Raw genomic sequence first — 24,268 nt, forward strand, 5'->3', positions numbered from 1 at the left:
ATATAATCTATTAGTTTCACTTTTTAAGTTGAATTACTGAAATAAATGAACTTTTGCACGATATTCTAATTTTTCGAGTTTCACCTGTAGTAGGGCTGGACCCGAATATTCGAATATTCGTTCGGTGGGTTGGTATTCGATTTGAAAATTTGACATTCGAATATTCGTTTTTGTTTTGTTTTTTTTTGCACACCTGGGATCCCCCGCGAAACGTTTCTCATTTGCGCTTGAATAAGGCCGGCGACACACTGGCTGCGTGGCGTGAGCGTCTCAGCTGCGTGGCGTGTCCGTTTTTATTTCGGCTCCCATGTTAACAGGTTGGAGTTTGCACACTGCCTGTGTGAGACACGCGTCTCAGATGCGGCTCGAGCCACGCGGAAAACGCGTGCATGCTAGAAATAGAACCGACGCCGTGTTCCAGGAACCGGAGTGTTCTCTGGCTAGAGCGCAGAACAGCGGAGTTTGTATGGACCGAAGTGCATGCCTGAGCTTGTGTTTTGGGTTAAGCTGTTGCTTTGACATTGTGGAAAATAGAATAATAGAAACAAAATATATTAGCCTTTTTACCCCTTATTATCAATCTAAATTAATCTCGTTTTTAATTTAACTTAATTTCGTTTTTCTTTATTTAAATTTCGTTTTTCTTTATTTAAATTTCGTTTTTTCTTTATTTAAATTTCATTTTTCTTTATTTAAATTTCGTTTTTTCTTTATTTAAATTTCGTTTTCCTTTATTTAAATTTTGTTTCTCTTTATTTAAATCTACCCTTTACTGTGTCAGTAATTTGTTAGTCAGAAAAATATTAGACTAGGTTACCTTAAAAGTATTGCTTAATTTAACAGACCTGTGTGTGTGCATTTTATATCACTAGTGCAGTGTCCGTTCTCGGAGCATATAAGCCCTGCCCGCGTGAGGTGCGCCGCTTCCCGCTCGCGCTGTTCTGTAGTTTACTAAAGTTTATTAATTCTGAACGTGTGGTGTCTCGCGTGTCCATCTATATTGCACCAAATGCGACACTACACTCCCTTGTGAAGTCGATTGGATGAACGGTTCTCGAAATAATCAAAATGCAAACGGACAGACAGACACATAGAGATTCCTGCCTTTATTAGAGAGAATAATATGTTCAGCACCCTCTCTCCGAAGCTTCGAATATTCGATGTTCATTACTACCGAAGCTTTGAAGCTCAAAAAATGGTATTCGGACCAGCCCTAACCTGTAGTTTAACTCTGACAGCGAGTAGCATGTACACTACTTTTAAAAAGTTTCGGGTTGGTACGATTTTTTAAAGATTTTATGAAAGAATAGTCTTGTGCTCACCAAGACTGCATTTATTTGATCAAAAATACAGTGAAACAGTAATATCGTGAAATATTATCACAGTGTAAAATAACTGTTTTCTATTTGAATATACAGTAAAGTATAATTTATTCCTGTGATCAAAGCTGGATGTTCAGCATCATTCCTCCAGTCTTCAGTGTCACATGATCTTCAGAAATCATTCTAATATGATGATTTGCTGCTCAAGAAACATTTATTATCAATGTTGAAAACCGTTAAAGTTTTTACGGAAACTGTGATAATTCTTTCAGGATAATTTGATGAATAGACGACATTTATTCAAAATAGATTTTTGTTTGTAACAATGTAAAAGTCATTTTTGATCAATTTAATGTTTCCTCAAAACTTTTGACCCCAAACTTTTGAACGGTAGTGTGTATGTTCTATTCATTTTAAGCATAACTACAAATATAACTCTTAAATCTTATTAAATATAAGAATAACACTTATATGTTTGTGCGTAAATGCAGGAGCTTTGAGAACAACCTGAGGACTTACAAACTGCTGGCTCACCGCAAACCAGAGTCTGAACTTCCACACGTGAGTGTCGCATCCTGAGAGGACGCCGTGTTTGTTTTGCCCTGGTGATCTTTGACTCCATCTCAACACAACATCACCTCTGTTGACTGACACTAGCATGCTGTTGGGTCAGACTTAGCTATTCTCAACCCTCAGTACATGACAGAATTCCAACCCTAGCAGATGTTTCCAGTGGAAACCAAGATTAATTAGTCCTGTCACACATCCTGTGTGAATATTTCTGCTTGTGGATAGTTATTTTTAGCTCTATTCTCTGGCTAATATTATCTCAATGACACAATATCCTTAAAGGGCACATTTTTTGTCTCCCAGAACACCCGAGGAACTACATAGCAATGCCCTGACAACCATCCATGATACACTAGCATCATGGTGGCAACAATAAAATTAAATAATTATAAATAATTGAAATAATTAAATCCCATAATTCCAGACGTTTCAATAACTGATTATTCTTCAAGGTTTACACTTCTTATTACCAATTTTTTACAAATAACAATTTCTCAACAATTTATTTCAAGGAAAATATGTTTGAACTTGACATAACTAGAAAAAAAATATTTTTTAATTTGTTCCATGAAGACATTTACATGACTTTTCCAGGTCTGGATATCACACTTTTAAAATTTCCTGCAGGTTTTCCAAGACCATGAAATCAATGGTTCCATGAAAAACTCTTTCCCATTTGGAAAGAGTGTACAAGCAAAGCCATTGGATTCTGAACATGGCTTCATCCAATTTTCAGATTTCTGTTTTAGAAATGCATGCAAACTAGTGCATATTTAAATAGATAATGCCTAATTTGCATATTTAATCATGATACCTGTGGTGTCTTGCCTTTAAATAAGAATCTTAAGAAGCCGTTTTAACTTTTTTAAAGATTGTCTTTTCTTATTTTAAATAATTGTAAGCTACTTTGGGGAAGCGTTTATAAGCGCTGATGCTTAGTATATTTTCTGTTGCTTTTCTAAAAGCCTTGCGTAGAGAACAGGAGTCTTGAATGGAAAAGCTGCTACAACACAGTCAGAAAAGTCAGAAGGGCCGCTTGTCCAGAAGTGTTTAGTCAATAATCATTCTCTGATGCTCCGGGCTGTGTGTTGAGTAAACCAAAGACCAAATTACCCTGCGCCTACTGGAATGGAAAACAGATTGATGAATGCCAACGGCTGGTTGGAAACATTGTTAAATTCCTAATAGGCATTGAGTGGTAAAAACAAAAACGTGAGGATGATCAAGAAGCACAAAGCCACAAATATATAGACATTCCTGCTAGTTATATAAATGAATATGGCCATTTTAGTTTGCTATTAACATCAGCCCACATATATCCAACAGGACGCTTGCTGTATTTATTATAGACAACTGAACATAAGTCAATAATTTAGCTGAAGCCTCGTACTAGCAAATGCTCGAGAAATGACCTAAATGTAATTTATTGACATATTTGTCAGCGTAATAAGCGATGTTATGTGTTCTTCCCCCATTCAGAGCAATTATAACGTGGCTGTGCTGAACGTGGGCGCCCCCGCGGCGGGCATGAACGCAGCCGTGCGCTCGGCTGTCAGAGTGGGCATCTCCGAGGGACACAAAATGTTTGCTGTCAGTGACGGTTTTGAGGGATTCTATAAGGGACAGGTAAATATATATTTACTTTTACATTCCAGTGTTTAAGAATCATCCAGTAGGATTTAAACGCAATGGTTTATGGGAGCCATTCTGTAGAAACACAAGAAACACAAACAATCTTTACATATGAACAAAATCTTGTCCCACTTGGACCCCAAGGCTGTTTATAATGCCAAAGGCCAAATGTGTTTTTTAAATGTATATATAATAATAATAAAGCTTTATTGCAGACACAGGTCCATATAACACATCATACAGTACAAAAAGGAGATACAAAATATACATAAAAATTGTATATAATAAAATGTAGTAGAGGTTAAATAGTAGGATGGAGGATAAAAACCTAGATCCTTTAGCATTTTTTAAAGAAGAATATGGTATTATATAGTGTGTATTATAAAATATAAAATAAAATATTTGATATAATTACTAAGTTGTATAGGGTATGCTAGTTTAATAGGCTACATGTCTTTAAACATTTGTTGCTTTAGATACACTACCATTTTAAAGTTTGTGGTCAATGTGTTTTTTTTTTTGTATTTTATTATTATTATTATTATTATCAAGGATGCATTCAATTTATCAAAAATGACAGTAAATACATTTATAATGTCACAAAATATTTCTAAACAATATTAAGCAGAATGACTTTTTAACATTGAAAAAAAAAATTTGAGCAGGAAATCAGGATCATGTGATGCTGAAGAAGTAATGATGCTGGAAATACAGCTTTAATATCACTGGATTAAATTACATTTTAAAATATACAAATATTTAAAATCAATGTTTTTACTGTATTTTTGCAGCCAAATAAATGCAGCCTTGATGAGCGTACGAGACTTCTTTCAAAACATTAAACAAATGTTACCGACCACAAACTTTTTAATGGTAGTATTCATGTTTTCATACGGCATTCAAGTTTTGTTGTGTGCACATTTTCCACATATTAACATCAAGTTTAAATGAAAAGCTTCCTTTTATATAGGCCAAATATACAAACATGAACACAAACACTGTATTTACACTCACATCCAGTTTCTGGTCATTGTATTGCTTCAGTAATAGCATTAAGAGCAGACGGTACATTAACACAAGTAGGCGCTGAAAACAGCACAGACTGCAGTGTCGACACCTCCAGCCCTGCACTGCTGCTCTTTGCTCTGACGAAGAACACGACTGGATTAACATAAACCAATTTACCACTGTAGTACCACTGTGTACTGATAGGGGGCGATGCGTAATCCCATTAGCCTTATGCCGAGAGCTGTTGGAGGAATGGAGATAAACACAGAGCAACTAATTTCATTACATGGGCTGGGCCCTGGTGTAGATAAAGACATGATCCACTAATCGTCTTATTGAACAAACGCGAGGAGGATTACAAACTTGGGTAGAGTAAGCAGTGCCTCGTCAAATCAATGTGTGTTATTATCAATGGCTTCAAAATTAATATTTTTTTAACATCTACTAACATTTCCGAGTTCTTATTTTCTGCACTGCCCTGCAACATCGAGTTATTTTTTTTTGCTAAGAGAAGTCTCATCCATGGTTGATCTCCATTATGATCTCTTCAGCCAGTCTAATCCAATAAACCAGTGAATGTAGAAAGCACATGAGTGGTGATCACATTTATCCCATTTGCATTTCCATTTGAAAAACTACATAAAAAATAAAGAAATTACCCTAAGGCAGGAATGGGCAATGGATCATGGATTGCCGCTGTCTTGGAGAGTTTACACCGGCGCCTCTTTATAATTCACTTTTAACTTCCACTTTGTTTACTCATTTATTTAATATTAACGTAATATTATTTTTGATAATATTAATAATATTAATAACTAAAAAGTGAACCTTTGTCCATCATTTGGCACTTGGTGTTTGTTAGAAAAATGTTACAACAATTTTGGAAGTTTTTCCGTTTTAAACCATGAAGACAAGTCGATGAATATCACACAAGCCTTGTTTTTTGGCTAATTTTTTCCCTTAATTTATTAGCCCATATACGTAGTGAAAAAATGAGAAGAGAAATATTTTGTTAAACTAGTTGTTTTTGAAATAAAGCTGCTCTTAATTTTCATTAATGACTGATTATTGCGGTGTTCAGACATATTATAGACTGTTAATAATTTGAATTATAGGCCTATAACTCATTGCATAATTGACCTAGATGTTTAAAATAATTTTCAGCGAGGAGTAAGCTAATCTATTAGGGCTGGGTATTGACACAAATTTCATAATTCGATTCAATTTCGATTCACAAGCTTGCAATTCGATTAGATTTCGATTCCGATTCAATATTGATTATTTTGGATATCAAGTACAATACATGGCACATTTTCTCAAGGAAAACAAATCTCTTAACTAATGCAGTAAACTATGGGAGTCAGTCACTTCAACTGTAATATTGAAGGTAAAAATGAACTGATTTGTATACAAACACTTAAATTACACTTTTAATTATTTTTATATAATAAAGTTATATGAAATATAAACATTTGAATGGTGGCTGTCATAAAAACCTGCCAGATTTATTCAAACATTATTAAAAATTTAAGAACATTAAAAAATATAATGATTATGTAATATGGTGCATATATTTAGCAAAATACTGCTCTCTAGAGTTGATTTTTCTAGCTGACTAACGAGTTTATGGTCACTGGATATGTTTTTTCTGAGGTAAATGTGACATTACATGACATTGTTTCCAAGCTGATTTACTTTCCACGGTTGAAACACTGATTGAGCGATTCCATGTCACATGATACGGATTTCGATAAGTTGTACTCTACCTTTTAACACACTTTCAGATGCTCATTCATGTTTATTTCGCGCTGTAAATGGTGTTATTAAGGTGGAAGAGAAGATCATGTGCTTCTCTTGAGCTGAGCCAGAGCGATCTCACGCCACAGCGCCAAAACGGTATTTATGTTTTTGAATTTCGTAAAAAAATGGACGTAATTTGAAATCTGAGACTTTGTTTCATATCAATAGTAACAAAGCACAAAGATTATTGCGATTTATTGGATGGGATGCGCGCTACAATGTTCCATTCATTCATCAACTGAAAACAGGATGACTAATCGATTCTTGGGATTTAAGAATCGATATCGGTTCGTAAAAATGAGAATCGATTAAAATTGAGAAATCGATATTTTTTACCCAGCCCTATAATCTATCTAATCTTTTATTATCCTCGCAGTGCATCGGTTTTGCAGTGATGCGCTATGAAATTATTGCGGGGCAAATTAATTGTAATATCAATTTAATAATAAAAGTAAGCCTACCCTAATAATAATAATTTAATGCATAAATTGGAAATGCTAAATCCTATTGATATCGATAGGCTAGCTGATGCTTTTGATGATATATCTGGTCTGGATACCCGACATCATGGTCTATTGCGCATATTTCACGTATAGTGTGAGCAGTTAAGTCGCAGCTCGATGAAACGGACCTTATAGTGTGAGCACATAAATCGTTTTCAAACGTTTGCATTTTCAGGCTCACAAAACACCATTGTCGAGGAAATAAACAGCCAAAACACAAAAAGTTTTCCATTTTTAGTTGAAAATGGTGTTGTGTTAACGACCCCTCAGAGGATAGCTACCATGTACATAACTAAGCTGCGCATTCACATTTTGAAGTTTTAATGTACCCTTATATGTAAATGTTGGTCCAACTCATATTTGATCCACTCTGCTCTCTTTTCTCAGATAAAAGAGGTCAAATGGGCAGATGTAGGTGGATGGACGGGCCAGGGTGGATCCCTCCTGGGAACTAAACGGTATTTATCCCATTTACAACGTTTATATTGCCTGCAGATTTCAGTAATACAGTCGATTTTAAATGTAATGTGCTGTGTTGTGCTTAGTGCTTCTCTACAATGTTTTTAAATTTGCAGAACGCTTCCTGCAAAGTACATTGAAAAAATTGCAGAACAGATGCGGAAGTATAACATCAATGCGTTGTTAGTGATCGGAGGATTTGAGGTATATTTTCCAGCCTGGACTTTTTATGTTTTATCTTACATTTAGTGTGTTGACAGGGTGGTAATTTTAATGAATGATTAAAAAAGTGATGTGCTTTGCTGTTAATATTTGCTGTTTTTATTTTTTTTGTATTTATATTAATTATTTAAATTATACTCATAAATATTTTTAGCAATACAACTATTTTTTTAAACTATTTTTAATTAATATTTATTTTAAATGTAATAATTATTTATTATATATACATTTTACACCTTGATGACTGTACATTTAATTTTTTTAAACAATATAATTCTTAAGTCCATGACTAAGTTTTGTTAAGTTGCCTGCCCTCTCCATCATGTTTTCCTATGTAGCATCACCTAAAGCTTACTCAACTTCCTGTGCTCCTCTTCTTTTCATAATGAACATCCAAAATCATTCAAGAATGAGGTGATAATCATATTCTTAGCAGGCACTGGTTATCTTTCAGCTGTTAGAAATGTAACATTCACACAGCTGAGATGACAAACGACGCCATTAAAGACTGAACAATAACCTTCAATTGCAGAATAGCTCACCTGCTCTTCCAAAGTCATTTCATGCTGCTGAGTTCAGGCTCATCTTCTCTCTTTCTATACAGAAATCATCAGGATGTGTGTATGTATTTTAAACAAGTGTTTCTATCTGAAGTGTGTGTATGGAGTGGATCCTCTGTCTCATGCTCTCCGTTGTGATGGCCATGGCTTTCCACTCGGTTCCTCCCCAATCTTGCCTCGTCTTTCTCTCTCATTCTTTGTCTGTCTCCTCATTCCATCCCCATTCCCAGCACCGGTAGCGGTTCACTAAATCCCCGGCTCTGCCCTGCAGGCCTACCTGGGGATCATGGAGTTGTTAGCAGCCCGCGGGATTTATGAGGAGTTGTGTGTGCCAATGGTCATGGTGCCGGCCACCGTCTCCAACAATGTGCCCGGCTCAGACCTCAGCATTGGCGCAGACACGGCTCTGAACGCTATCACTGATGTAAGTGAGGCTGTCACCCGCCAGCCAATCACATCAGAGGCTCTGTCTTCTCTTTACAAGCCAATCACAGAGGCTTCGCCTTATGTTTATCAGCCAATTACATCAGTCTAGGTTAGCAGCAGCAGTGCTTTCCGTAACCTAAAGGTGCGGTCATCGAATTTTCACTGACAAAATCTAGTCAGTTCAATAGGAATTCTACGCAAACTCTAATGTTGTGTGAGGTTGAACAACAGAAAGCTTCATGGTTTGAAAGTGACTTCTGTGTGAGCTTAGCTTCATACATCACTACACCACTTTTGCCAGTATTTTGCTATTGTGACCGCAACTTTAGGCAGCTCCCATTTCAAGACAGGATTGTGTATGAAGGCACCTCCTAAGGGAACTGGTTTCATACAGGCCGTAATGCCATGTCTTATGATCTAAAATAATAAATGTGAGCTTTAGACAGTTTAGCGACTGCGGTGCTCATTTGTGAGTATAAATGAGTCATACATTTAGAAAATTTTACATTTATAAACTAAGGAAAACATCTATGCTGCCTTCAAAGCAACCACATGAAGGCATCTTAGTAGACAGGGTGTTACAAAATTAATGATTTCATCCATTACTTTAACAAGCATGCAAGCCAAAATTAAACCATGCTAGTTACTGATCAGCTAGCTAATGACAGGCAATTAAGAACAGAAGGATGAATCTCACAAAGAAATGTCATATTTTAGCTTAAATTTCATTACACCAAATATTAAAATATATATATATATACCAAATAAGATGATCTGGACATTTTTGTGAGATTTATCCTGAAACATTTCTACACTAACCCTCAATGTTTTGGCTGATAAACGCAAAGGCGAGTCGTTAGCTAACAGGTAAGTGGCGATGACATGATGGCGGCATGTTTTGAGCTCTGCTTTTTTGTGGTTGTCATGTGACTGAGCCTGTGCTGTGCTATGATCACACTGCATTAAGCCGTCATAACAGATCGCTGACCCTAGCTAACGCAGACTGAACTGGAGTCTGTCTGCATAGTTTCATAGTTAAAGGTTTAAATGAACACAAGCCTTAGAAAAGCACAGGCCGCTGCAAACTAACTTTTTTCATTTAAGAAATAGTTCAGCTAAAAATGATTTGTCATTTATTCACCCTCTTGTCCTTACAAACTCATCTTTCTCTTGTCTGTGTAACTCAAATGCAAAGGTATTTTAAAGATATATTGGATTTTACCTTGTTCTTTTTCATACAATTATTATTTTTTTAAATAATTGCATGGGCCTAGGGAAATCAAATTTGCAAAATGACACCAAAAAAGCACCATACAAGTAATCCTTGTGACTTACGGCTCTGCACAATAATTGTATAGTGCGTATAATACTTTTGAACTAAGAATCCCCGCACATGACAAGTAAAAAATATCATGGCCATGAATTAAGAATTTGTTCCCTTGACCAGTGTTGGGGAAATTTACTTTTAAAAGTAATGCATTACTATGCTTTAAAGCTTTAAATGCTTTTTTATTGTTTTAGAATGTTTCCTAGGATGTACTTATAAGTTATAGTTAGTATGTTAGTGCATACATAGTATGATTTTCATAAAAAATTGTCATAATTTAGAAATAAAAGGTATTTTTGCTGCCCTGATTTTAGCCCGATTTGAACGCTCTGTTTGAAGTCTACTGTGGGACTTCAGTCTAAACACATGTGGAACTCCCTCGAAAACATTTTGCACGTTTTTACTATTACAGCTCTCAAGATTAACTAATCAAGGAGATTGTTGGTTATAGCATTATATTTAGATCTATAGCATTATATTTAGATCGTGGCATGAAACGTTGCAGTGATGAGCATGTAGCCAATTGTTGAGCGCATGAATGCAGTGATCTCATCTTTGCAACTCGACTTCTGCACACTGACGAATGCTTTCATCATAACCAACAGTACAAAGACAATGTAAATAAGAGATTTGTTGATTTTTAACCAAAGAGTATAGATAAAAGGGACTTTGTAATAACGGGAGTTTTGGCGAGAGTCCAGAACTCAGTCACTGATAAACTCGCGCTGTTTGATTGACAGCTCCAGCGATTGTAAAAGGGAGCGTTCTTTGATCGCTCTCTATATATAATTTAATCACAGTTTAAATAACAGATTATTTTCATCCTACTAAGAGAAACAATTTGAAGTTGACCATTTAGTCATTGGTTTGATTTACTGACACATAGACAAAGAACATCTGACTGTACATGAATCGTTACATATCAGAAATCACTGGTCACAGATCAGGCATTATAATTAAGGCTACGTTTACACGTGGCTGGCTATTTTTATAAACGGACATTTCACCCTCTCCGTTTTCAAAATTAACATTGTGCACACCTGTCAGATTTCAGAAAAGTGTTTGTTTACCCGAACCCGTGTATATATGCCGTCAAGAGCATGCCAAACCTGTAGGTGGCAGTGTAGCGAGAAGCTCAAGCCCATGTTAGCCAATCAGAATCCCGAAAAAAGCAACAACAGCAACGAATCACTTTCTCTTTTGAACAAGGTCACACTATTGACGCAGGTGCAAGTTCTGTCGCATACTGTGACGTCGGCTGCCTAAAACTCAGTTTTTCTCAGTTTACATGCAAACGTGCAAACAAAGTTTTCCAAAATTTCCACTCTGGCCGGAGTTTTTAGAAAGAATCGTTTTCAGAGGCGAATTCTCCATTTGCGTGTAAACGAAGGGCACAAACGAAGGGAAATGTCTCCGTTTTTCAAAATAACCATGTACATGTAAACGGGGTACTTGCATGTTGTGGCAATACTGTCAAGTTCTGTTTCCAAGCCTGCGCCGAAATTGCGACTGATTTACCAAAGAATCCACTGTGAAATGTGCTATAATTAACAATATTTTGGCTTAAATTTGTTAGTTCCTCCTCACACAAAGTTATTGCATGACTTCAGAAGATTTTAAATATAGTGCACAATTCATATATCATCCTGGAAAACATTGTGGTTTTTGTTTTATGGAAAAAATAGCAATAATGGCATGAGGGTGAGTAAATAATGACAGAATTTTCAGTTTTGAGTGAACTATCCCTTAAATATACTGATACTTAAGTATGCAAGTAGATGTAAGAAAGAAGACCAGTCGCAATTCAATATGCAGATGTAGCAAAAGCATCATTACTGTACATTTTGAATGTTGATGTGTGGACTGGATCATATTGCTGCTTCTACAGTATGTTCAGAATACCTGCCGTCCCGCTTCAGTGTCTTGCTACATGACTACCCCGTGTGCATGTGAGTGCAAAAGTCGATCCCATCCCATCTGTACCCCCTTCCTCTTCCCTTCAACTCCCAATCGGAAGCAATGGCGGCCATCACACGGTGGGTGTCCGATCAACAGGGTCCGCTCCTGCACCAGTACTCCCTCTGCTGGTCTAACGTGTGCATTGTCCTGTCCCCTGTGGTCCCCTGCTGTGTTGTGCTGACCTGCCAAAGGCATTAGAGTGTCTGCTGCAGCTGAATGAGGCTCGGTCCCACTATGAGGAGTTTTGCATCCCGCTCTGTATGCTGCCTGCAACCATTAGTAACAATGTTCCCGGCACTGACCTTAGTATCGGGGCAGATACGGCCCTCAATGCCATTGTGGAGGTAAGAAAAAAAAAACTCCTTCCTGTCTGCAAAGGGGTCGTTCTTAGGAAACATTACTGTCACATTACTTTTGGAAGTTATATAATTATAATTCAAAAGAAAACTGGACCAAGCCTGTTCGCATTCACATTTTGGGGTTGAATGTTATGGGGTTGAAATTGTTAAACGTCTAATAATGGTGTTAGCTTGCAAATATCACAATACTTACATCAGTACTCTAGTGTTTAATATTATTATATATTCCCATAACAGAGTTGAACTAGAGTTGGCCTGAAAAGGCCAAAAGAGGATTGAAATACTGATAAAGATGTGACTCATGCTTTATTTGAGTCATGTGGTACAAAAAAAAAAATATATATATATATATAAAAAAAATAAAAAAAATGATGTTACTCAGGTAATTATAATGTCAGCAAATAAATTCTACTGTTTTATAGAATTATTATTATTATTATAAGTTAAATTTGCATGCAAATTGACTGATTTTCCAATGAAAAACAAACATTTACAGTAAGAATAAAAGTTATTTTACATTACACAATAAACAAGGCTAAAGTGTATTGTGACTGATTTAATTATAGCACTAGTAAATGTGAACACACACAATGCACACAAATGTTTCCTAAGAATGACTCAAGGATATTCAGTAATAAAATAATTCATTTTTTGGAATAACAAATTGTATGTTATATACAGTTAAGTGTGAGGAGTGTTATTGTGTATCATAAATAGTTTTTTATCAGGAATGTGCATCATAAGGTCCATTTAGTGTAGTTTGTCTTCCCAAAAGCTCTCTGTAAATGCAAAAGAATTAATTCTTTGCTTAGATTTACATGAAAAGTAAATATTATGTCTCCAAGCTGATTTTTGATTGTGATAGTTACTAAGGAAAGACATTTTAAGGTATGTTTTAAACAAGTTGTTGCATGGCATGCCATGTGTCTGGAATGTCAGAGATTCAGCTGGCTGGAGCAATATCTGATGCATTGCTCTACAAGATACAACATGACTAAATGTGTGTGTGTGTGTGTGTGTGTGTGTGTGTGTGTGTGTGTGTGTGTCAGACATGTGACCGCATCAAGCAGTCTGCCAGCGGTACGAAGCACCGTGTGTTCATCATCGAGACGATGGGGGGGTACTGTGGTTATCTGGCCAGTGTTGGTGGTCTAGCGGCTGGAGCCGATGCTGCATACATCTATGAGGAACCGTTTGACATCAGAGACCTACAGGTTACCAGCACACACATGCTGTTAAACCGCTAGTGTCCTAGAAATAAAATAAATTACGTAATAGGATTCATAGATAATTACATACATGGTATAAACTTTGACTCAGTGCCAAGTTTAGTGCACTTCTTAAACAATTAACATGAGTGCCATCTGTTGGTTAAATGAAGGAACTGCTTTTCTCTTTCTTTCAGTCGAATGTAGAGCACTTGACAGAGAAAATGAAGACCAGCATTCAGAGAGGACTAATCCTGAGGTATCTATCTATCTATCTATCTATCTATCTAGTGAAACAACCTATACCAAAATATATTTAAATACATTTATTTCATACTAAGTATACTACAATTCATTAACATATTTACTGACATATCTCTTGATACTTACTGATATACAAAATTTAATTAAACTTGATTTGGAGCTCTTCTTTACTGCACAATGCACTTTTCATAATATTAAAGGGGTGGTTGATTATGATTTCACTTTTCCAACTTTAGTTAGTGTGTAATGTTGCTGTTTAAGCATAAACAACATCTGCAAAGTTACAACACTCAAACACGACATTCCTCCCGGGTTAGTGACATCACCAACCCTAGAATTTACATAAACCCCGCCCCCTGTAACACGATTTATAGATTATCATGTCAGAATATGCTAATCAATGACTAGAAGATAACTACACATCAGCTACATAAATTCATCAACTAACCATTCAGAAATGTCCTTTTGCTTCTACATGTTGTCACTTCTTCTTGAGTCTCTCCATCTTTCTGACTCTGGTTTGAACATAAAAGGCTGAAAGTTTTAGACATTTTCAGAGCATGTCTGTGTGAGGTAAAAGGACACAAGCTGTTGAAGCTCCGCCCTCTGTGCCGGGAGCAGCAGCTCATTTGCATTTAAAGGGACAGACACAAATATATTAAATATAAAAATACAAATATATTTGCTATATAAAAATATCTGTGGGGTATTTTGAGCTAAAACTTCACATACACACTCTGGGGACATCAGAGACTTATTTTACATCTTGTGAAAAGGGAATTATACCACCCCTTTAAGCCTGAAATGTGTTTTAATTTCACTATTAGAAAAGATAGTATGATCTTTGTATAATATCATTCTTTAAATGCAAGATATTTAAAGTGTACCTAAAGTATACTTGTAATAATTCCACTTTAGCATAATCAAATATTCTTAAGTATATCTTAAGTTGGACCTCAGCACTATTTCTGGATAACTCAAGTACATTAAGAACAAAATTAGTTGCTCTAAAATAGCAGACTTTTAAGTATACAAATTTAGTTTACTGAAAGTACAATTGCAGGGTATTTAGTATACTTTGCATAAAATAAATGTATTTCAAATATATATTTTAGCATATTTATTTTTCACTAGGTTATCTATCTATCTATCTATCTATCTATCTATCTATCTATCTATCTATCTATCTATCTATCTATCTATCTATCTATCTATCTATCCACTTGTCTGTCTGTCTGTCTATCCACCAGTCTGTCTGTCGATGTATCTGTCTGGATGTCTGTCTGTCTGTCTGTCTATCCACCAGTCTGTCTGTCGATGTATCTGTCTGGATGTCTGTCTGTCTGTCTGTCTATCCACCAGTCTGTCTGTCGATGTATCTGTCTGGATGTCTGTCTGTCTGTCTGTCTATCCACCAGTCTGTCTGTCGATGTATCTGTCTGGATGTCTGTGTCTTTCTGGATATCATGCAGCACAGAATCTGTGTGTCTTCATTCCCTCGTGTTTGATCTCCTCTCAGCTCAGATGAGAGTATTTTTGGGTCAGTGTGATTGAGATGTGTGAGCAGAGCCTCAGGCGTCTCAACACACACTCCTCACTCAGCCGGTTTGTGTGTGTGCTTGTGTTCGTGCAGGAATGAGAACAGTAATGAGAACTACACCACAGACTTCATCTATCAGCTCTACTCTGAGGAAGGCCGGGGAGTGTTTGACTGCAGGAAGAATGTTCTGGGTCACATGCAGCAGGTACTGCACACAAATCAGAAATTAAAGAACACAGTGGCCAACAGGAACCAGTTACAGGGTTAGTTCACCCAAAAATGAAAATTCTGTCAGTAATTACTCTCCCTCATGTTGTTCCAACCCCGTAAGACTTTCGTTCGTCTACGGAACACAAATTAAGATATTTTTGATTAAATCTGAGAGCTGGCTCACTCCTCCATAGGCTTCTAAGGGATCAAAACTTGCCGGCCCTTTTATTAAAGACAATGTTTAAAATAGTCCATGTGACTACAGTGGCTCAACCTTAAAGAGGCTATATGCAACTTTTTCCCCAAAATAAACGTAACAATAGCCTTTTTATTTGACCATTTATGACTCAAACATCTCCTGATGAGCATACTGACACCTTGTCAGCTCACAGTGGGTGCACCTATAAGCCTGTATCCTATTTTTCCTATTTTCTGTCGGGTCGGATTTTTCGCGCGCTGTCTGCGGATGTGACGTCAAGCGCGTTCATGTTAAACGTTTCAGATCACTCTGCCACCACCGCTAGTCAGCAAACAAACTTAGTTTCTCAAACAATATATGTATTGACTGTTCTTACCTCTGTAAACATAACGTTGACTTCTTTGCAGCGGATGACTTGTGAAGTGTGCACGTACGAGAGCGAGCAGAAAGGAAGAGCAGTTCCGTTTTTTGGCCACAGGTGTCAGTCGTGAGTTTAAATTTCAGAAAATCGCATGTAGCCTCTTTAAGTTTATCAAGCGACGAGAATACTTTTTGTGCGCAAAAAAACAACAAAAATAACGACTTTATTCAACTATTGTGTTTCTCTGAGTGAGTTCACGTAGTGTAACAGCGCAACGCTTCTGGGTTGTACGCATAGACTGTAAAAAAATATGGACGTAGTGTCCGTGACGTCACCCGTAGGTTTCTGGAGAGCATTTTTGAAGCCTAAAGTGGGCGGAGCCTTCCGTCGCCATCTTGGCCTTGCGTCACTCCCGGATAACAGAAAATAGGCAAACAGTGCGTGAGTGGAGCTGAGGAGCCTGGCCATAGATATGAGCCTGGCTATCTGAAATCACCTAGCTCGACATGATCGAGTTAGCTGATGATGTAAAGCCAATTAAAAGTTCCTGTTTTTGCCCTTCGAAATATTATAATAGTTAAAATACATGGCTACAAGTGAGACTGTGTATTACTTCGAGAGTGTTTGTGTGTGACAGTGATTTATGTGCATACATGTCAGTCACTCTTTCATGGTCCGTCAGCGCGGCATCGCTCAAGTTCGTAGAGAGCTTATTCAGTCCATTTTAAATTCTGATTTCGGCCGCCTCTCAAATGGGTTAAACCGTTAAACCATAGATATATTGCCTTTGAAGTGCAAGTAACGTTAAATGCGCTAGAAAATCCGCGCTCATTCATGGATGTGCATTTATTGCATGAACGGAGAAAGCGCCGACGCCTGCATGATTTCATCTGACAGTACATAAGCATATTATAATCCATCTGTTCCGTGAGAGCAGAACGAACGAGCCTTTATTGACGTTTTAAATTTGAAAACCCCAAAAAGCAACGAAATTGTCAGACATCCATTAGTGCCTGTTCACAGAGGAAAACAACTGAAATACAGCGCTGGTTGTTCTCTCAAACGATACTCGACGACAACGACTGAATCCAAAGACGTGGGCTTTGTACCCAAGTATTAAATTGTATGAAATAATCCCGAAAAAAAGCACAAACACTGCAGAGAAGGCAAGTTCAGCAGCTAACATTTGCTGAGGTGAAGTGACGGCTAGTAACAGCAGACAAACGGCTAGCATTGACATCAGCGGGAATCCACCTGTCACTCAAGTGGCCACACCCTTAAATTTAAATATTAATCAACTAAACGGATGAGTTATAAAAAAATTCACCCCCCTCACAGTTGTTATGAAGGGCAAAATTAGCTGTATAGACCAAAGCCACAGAGAGAACCAGGCTGTAAACATGTTTTTTTCTGCTGTAAAGTTGGTAATTTTAACATGAGGGAGATACAGATTTGACTCACTTCTGCAGCCAGGCCAAGCGGCCAGTTAATGAATTGCAGTTTAACTCACTTCCGTGTTGGTTTCAAGAGAGAGACGGGGAGGTTGCCGCTTGGTTGTACGTCATACGCATCACACTAGAGCCCGACCGATATATCGGCGGGCCGATATTATATGCCGATATTAGGCATTTTCCAAACTATCAGTATCGGCATTTATAACGGCCGATAAATGAATATTTAAAAAATAAAATAAAAGCGGACGAAACACCCTGCAACCATGTTATGAGTGTTGGCGCTGCATAGTTTGTCCACCAGAGCGCACTCTACAAGGAAGACTGCTAACATCAATGAGCTTGGAAATCACAACGAACTTATTCTGCCTAAATAAAGTAATGATTACTGTATTTATAACTAGCATATCTGTAGTTCCAGTCCCTGCATTGTAAAACGTAAGTTAGGCACCCGAGGAGTGAACATTTAGACATAGAGAAAAAGTATCAAACATAGCAGCTAGCCTGCACATAAAAGTTAGCTTTTCTTTTACACGTGTGTGAAATCCAAGTGTGCGTTACTGTAGGGGTAATTAACACATGGTTACCGAGTCGATCGTTCCCTGCGATGCGTTTTCATGAAAATCGAAAGTAAAGAGTTTTATCTCTAAAAACAGATTAGCTTATAACGCTAGTATATGGGGCACAGAGTAAGTAAAAGTAAATCGCTAGTTAATACCACTAACAAGGCTCAAAATAGCCTCACACTAACACGGTAGCATAATGAGGGTCCCTACATGCAAACCGAAGCATTGAGAACTTTGTAAGTGTACAGACAGTTTAATAAGAAGATACTTTATAAAGACAGTACATTACGCGTTTCAGGCATTCGTCATCTTGGAAAACAGCCTCGACTAATCGAGTCACGAAAGCCGTGCTAAGTGAGCTGGTCGATAGGAATTACGTTTGTGAAATATAACGTAGCACGGTGTTCGTGACTCGACTAGTGCTGGATAACTGTATTTATACAGAAAGTATGCTTCTGTGTGCATGGAATACCTGGCCTATAGGATAAATAAGTTTATATTTAATATACAATACTATAAACAATATCAGTTAATTAAAATGTGTATATTTATTTTTCACTAGGGTGGTGCTCCTTCTCCATTTGACCGTAACTTTGGGACCAAAATCGCTGCCAAGGCCATGCAGTGGATCACCAAGAAACTGAATGAAAGCTACAGACAAGGTAGAAATGACAACAGTCATGAGTCATGTGGATAATGAAGCAAACTTCAAAAATCTGTAGAATTCAATCACCACTTGTCCTTCTTGTTGACCTGTGCTGTTGTACACAAGGCACTCAGTAACCATCATATTGTTAGTGTAATCATGACTGCACACAAACACCACAGATGTGGCATAGTACTCAACAGAGTCCTTGACCTTCATTTACTTGATTTTGAAATGATACTGTAGAGTCGCTGCATTTTTTCAGCTAGTTATGTGTGTGTGTGTTTGTGTGTTTGTGTGTGTGTGTTTACTTCTTTTGCTGTGCCTGTGGATGAATAAAGATGAAGGTAAACATTTGAATTTTGTTCAGTCTGATTTGGTGACCTCAGTGAAAGACTGTCCTTCAGGGTATTAGTGCATTATCGTGGTGAAGCTTTAGTGTAATTGTGAAATATTAACTCTAAAGTTATATTCAAGTCTATATGGAAGCTTGTTTCCGCCACGGAATACACAAAATAAAAAGATAATTGCGACTTTTTATTTCACAATTCAAATTTGAATTTGAGAAGAAAAAAAAATCGGACATTTTATCTCACATTTCAGATTTTAACTGCAAGTTAATATCTCACAATTCTAACGTTTTTTCCCCCCCAGAATTTTTACATATAAACTCGCAATTGCAAGAAAGTCAAATATGTGACAGAATTGACTTTTCTCTCTCGCAATTACGAGTTTATATTTCACAATTCTGAGAAAATGTCAGAATTGTGAAATATAAACTTGCATTTGCAAGAAAAAAAGTCAGAAATGTGAGAAAAAAAAGTCAGAATTCTGAGATAAAAACTCACAATTACCTTTTTTATTTTTTATTCCGTGGCAGAAACAAGCTTCCATAAGTGTATACGTTTTTTTTATTTTTGTGGATTTGTAATATATTTCCATTTATAGATTTATTTTATTTTATTTTGATTTATTGCAAATAGACCAGGCCAAGTTATTGTGAATGTTTGAATATAAATCATGCATGCATTTGTATTTATTGATAAAATGCAGTTATTGTCATATGCAAACTGACACACCATATCAGAATCTTTTTAACTCTTTCCCTGCCAGCATTTTTGTATTTTTAATTTTTTTTTTAGTTGCCAGTCAGCGTTTTAACATTTTTAAGACATTTTTGATAATTTAAACAAAACTTTCGTGGCCCCCAGAATATTTAGAAAATCTGAAGATTCTGTACTATTTCAGAAGGCGTGTAATAGCGCCCCCTACCGTATAACAGTGAAAACACGGATTTGGCAGGGAACGAGTTAACACTTCCTGCAGAAATGCTTCACAGCCTAATGACGAGACAGTGATGTTGTAAGCGCGTGTTAAACCTGTGTGTGTTCCATAGGGAGAGTGTTTGCTAACACAGAGGACTCGGCCTGTTTGCTGGGCATGCGGCGTCGCGCTATGGTTTTCCAGCCTGTGGTTCAGCTGAAAGATGAGACTGACTTTGTGTATGTTCACACCACAGTTCTTCCATAAACCAGCTAATTTATGTTTCAAAATGAATAAGATCTGACCTTCTGTTCTGTGTGTTCAGTCACAGAATCCCTAAGGAACAGTGGTGGCTGAAGTTACGTCCACTCATGAAGATCCTAGCCAAGTACAAGACCAGCTACGACGTGTCAGACTCGGGCCAGCTGGAACACGTGGCCCTGAACCGACCCAGAGAGTCAGAGGTCTCGGCTGCCATTTAAACTCATCCAAATCACGGCGGCGTTCAAAGGTCACGCTTTAGACGGGCCCGTCTGTCCTGCGAGCGCTGTCGTCGACACTTTTGTTCTCCGGCCCGCTTTCTTTTTTTGTGTGTGTCATCGCTGTGTTGGAAAAATGTCACTCTTTGTTATTTTACAGAAATCACTGTTAATCGTAGGAGAGTGTAAGACGCTGTGCAGTTTGGTTTGACTGTTTTATTCCCTCTCACTCCTGTCGCTGTGCTTCGAGCGACGGCCTCGCTGTCACCCCGCCATGTCTGCAATAGTGTTACGCTTCAAAGCACATTTCTCTCTCTGAAGTTCCCAGAAAGAAGGAAAAATCCCACTTCCCGGTGTCAGGCGCTGTATGCGGTGAAGGCCACATTGCTAGAGCACCGTTTGATGTTTGAATGTATTACATCATCAAGTGTTAACATTTGCCTGACCAATAAAGACCACAATCACAATGTGTGAAAATCAATGTCTGCTGTTTGATTTTACACATAAACACACTTGACATACACACATGCGTCATGTGCCATTGAGTGCCATGTAATGAATACTGTGCACGATTCATTGTTACAATATTGCGATCTCGATTCAAACACCCACTCGATCTCATTGCTAAATGACAACGATTCGCCTGTCTATGCTTTAAATAACAATTGCATCAATTACATCGTTATGCCACCAGAGGGGCGACAAGTGACTGTTAAAAAAATGTATTTGACATTGAATCATTCGTTCAAGAGATTTGTTCAAAAACGTTGATTCATCCCGTAATGAAACAAGTATTTATGAGTGAGTCATTGAATCATTCATTCATTCATTAAAATATATATATATATATATATATATATATATATATATATATATATGTGTATATATATATATATTAAGATTAATTAAACATTTCAGATAAACTGCAGCAAATAACATCTTTTACCTCTAGTAAATGTATTTATTTTGTTTTATTTTTCGTGGGAGAATCATGATCTCTGTTTCAAACTAGAAAATCGTAATTCTCAATTTAACCAGAATTGTGCAGCTCTAATATTGTGGTATAAAAACACCATGATATAGTAATGGGGGGTTTCAAACATTGCAAAACTTGCATATCAAACTGTCAAAGTCATGGGATTTCAGTAAACGAGGATTCCTTACGTCATAACTGATTCAAAACATTTCAAAATGTCAGTGGTTCTCCACTAGGGGGCGATGATCTCTGAGAACCCGTGAACCAGCGTCTATAATGGTTTTTACTTGATCACGGCTCAGGTTTATACATTTGTTAACATTATAATGACATATTTGTCAAATAAAAAGTAAGAGTTGTTAGTCTCTTATTAGCCTGATTAACCAATTTAATAAAGTAACACATTATACAGACACTTTGATATTTAATGCTTTAAGATGATTTGTTAATTGCACATTGATAACACATTCAATATAACATTTGCACTTGGTTTGTTAAAGGTGTTTTATGCCTGTTTGGGTTTTAAGTTCTGAGTTTTGAACCGTTTTGACCAGCATGTGGCGGTTCAAGTGCTTCGAAACAGCGGATCATTTTGCGACGCAATTGATTTAATTGATTCAAAGTTTTGAAAAGCTTTGTTTCTCCCATCACCACCACCATGGCATTTGAAAATGGCAATATTTCTGTACAGTGGTGCGATGCTGACAGAAAATTCACAGGGGCTTGGAGCAAAATTGACTTAACATTAAAATGTCGAGGCTGCTCTCACCGGGGCTCTTTCCTTTTTTCTACACACTCTGAAAGAAAGTGACCTTCAATGGCCAGTTTCCGACAATATAGCCTATCATTACTGATATAGCTATAATGGCATCATCAAACGAGGAATACGAGACAACCCTACGAGTCTGTTCTTCAACATTTGTGCTGGAGACACATCCCAACACAGCTCTTCACTGCACAAGCATGGCAGGTTTTACACATAAAGTCTGTAGTATTTCTTTACTCGTTCCTCTAATGGCTTCCTATAGCTTCTTAATTGCCAACTCAGCAGCCTTGAGTGTGGAATAATGGACCAAACCATAGCCTTTAGCTTCTCCATTAATGTCACAGACCATTCTGCTCAACAGAACTTCCCCACAGCATGAGAAAGTGTCGTAAAAAGCCAAGTCGTCAATGTCTCTTGCTAAGCCCTTAATAATTATGTTACCAATTCCACTTTTTCTCACAGTGGAATCATGTTGGGCCCAAATGGTGCGCATCGGCTTACACACGAGCTCTGAGGGCGTTTTCCACAATAACGAAAAGCTAATATTAAGCGATTTACATTAGATCAAATATTGTCTGTTTTTGCTGTATTTCATCAATGAAAATAGTTCCAAACAAAACCACAGCAGAACCTTAGTGTCTCTGAGCAACACAGACTGGCGTCTCATTACTAAATGAATCCGTGTTTTTCTAATCTCATTATATTATTTATGCAATTATATATGCAGTGTTAATACATTCATGTCACCTCTCAGCTGCATTAAACATTGTGTGTGAAAACATCAAAATGCCACTTCAGATTGAGCGTCTGTGCTTCTGTTGACTGAGTTCATTTCATTAGTAACAGCATTTCAATTTCTTCAGTAAATCTATAAAATAGAATAAAGCTTTCTGCTCTGTCTTATTATTTTGACTGAAATTAAGACTATTTATTCAATTTAAGATTTTTTTTTTTCTTTTTCATAAAATAGGATGCATACATTTAATTAGGATAGATTGTTTTCTTTCTTATAATAGTAATAATTGCCTTAGTAAATCTAAATTAAGGGGCAAATATCGCCTCTTAAAGGCACAATATGTAACTTTTTTGCTTTAAAAATAGCAAAAATCACTATATCTATGTTATATATTTTTTTTAGTTGTGTACTTACATTATCCCGACTGTTTCCAACAACTTTCAAACCAGGAGAAATGTGTAATTTAATTCGAAGACACGTCCGGTTTCTTTATTTCCGTTTTGTCGCCGTCAATGGCGTCATATCCGCGTTATCCCTGGTTTCCGCTCGTGCTGCCATGGCAACCAGAGTTATGAACCAGAGCCGTCTGATAGTAACCAAAGCGACAGATGCAGACAATTGTGTAGTTCGCAATGTCTATCTGCACGCTGTTGTTGTTTCGTTCAAACATTATGGACCATGGCAAGCAGACTTTGGATAAAAAAGGAGAACTAAAACGAGAGTCAATATCAGCGCGGTGTTTTCGAGATGCCGAGAGCTCCCATAGACAGTATATAAACGAGAGCTCCACGTCCGAGACTTCGACCGCTCCTACATGTACTTTATTAAACAGGTGAGCACATTTACATAAAACTAATCAATGTTATATAGTTCAACAATGATAAAATGTTAGAATATGATCTGTATGTTATTCTAATGTTGATCTAGCTTACTGCTAGTCTCATACAGACAGACTAACACATACATTTCAACACATTCAAATGCAGTTTAGTGTGATAGTGTAATGTTAGACCAAGTGAAACAGCGCTGCGTCACCTCACAAGTTTAATTTGTCTAATAAACTGACCTGTGAGTTGTAATTCTGCGTGTAGTTCGGTAGAATGAAATGTCCATATTCCTTTTATATCTGCGGGACTCGCGTCGCGTGTGGAGCTGATAGCTGTCTCTTAGCAATCCCGAACTGCTTCATATCACAGTCATGATAAAAGCATCGATGTATTCAGTCATCCATAAACATTATTAGATCGGTCGGCTTGACGTTGATGACAAGATCCATAATTCTTAGCAAATGTTGCGTCATCAAACTATGCCTTTGTTATTGTAAAGAGATAGCGACCCCTAGTGGCGAAAAATTCCATACTGTACGTTTAATAGAAAAAGGAATTTCTCACTGGCTGAAAGCAAAAAAAGAAAGACAAAAATGTTTCCTCTATTCTTACCAAACATGGCGAATCAA

General features: G+C 37.1%; 1 protein-coding gene across 5 annotated transcripts in view; it reads left to right on the forward strand.

Annotated features, from left to right (window-relative positions):
* pfkpa (phosphofructokinase, platelet a) overlaps window positions 1–20,815 on the forward strand; it is a 35,187-nt gene extending 14,372 nt beyond the window's left edge. For 2 of the 5 annotated variants that reach the window (XM_084102583.1, XM_084102584.1), the window contains exons 12-22: window positions 1,814–1,883; window positions 3,372–3,518; window positions 7,223–7,293; window positions 7,411–7,498; window positions 8,348–8,500; window positions 13,197–13,361; window positions 13,553–13,614; window positions 15,253–15,364; window positions 18,509–18,608; window positions 19,989–20,094; window positions 20,181–20,815. In XM_084102583.1, the coding sequence (XP_083958709.1) occupies window positions 1,814–1,883; window positions 3,372–3,518; window positions 7,223–7,293; window positions 7,411–7,498; window positions 8,348–8,500; window positions 13,197–13,361; window positions 13,553–13,614; window positions 15,253–15,364; window positions 18,509–18,608; window positions 19,989–20,094; window positions 20,181–20,337 (1,231 nt within the window). In that variant the 3' untranslated portion in view covers window positions 20,338–20,815. Of the gene's footprint in view, window positions 1–1,813; window positions 1,884–3,371; window positions 3,519–7,222; window positions 7,294–7,410; window positions 7,499–8,347; window positions 8,501–11,979; window positions 12,133–13,196; window positions 13,362–13,552; window positions 13,615–15,252; window positions 15,365–18,508; window positions 18,609–19,988; window positions 20,095–20,180 lie in introns of all 5 variants that reach the window. The other 3 variants (XM_084102582.1, XM_084102581.1, XM_084102585.1) reach the window with 2 other exon arrangements.
* Window positions 20,816–24,268: the final 3,453 nt, after the last annotated feature.

This window comes from Abramis brama (genome assembly GCF_963993115.1).
Source record: "Abramis brama genome assembly, chromosome: 24".
NCBI lineage: Eukaryota > Metazoa > Chordata > Actinopteri > Cypriniformes > Leuciscidae > Abramis > Abramis brama.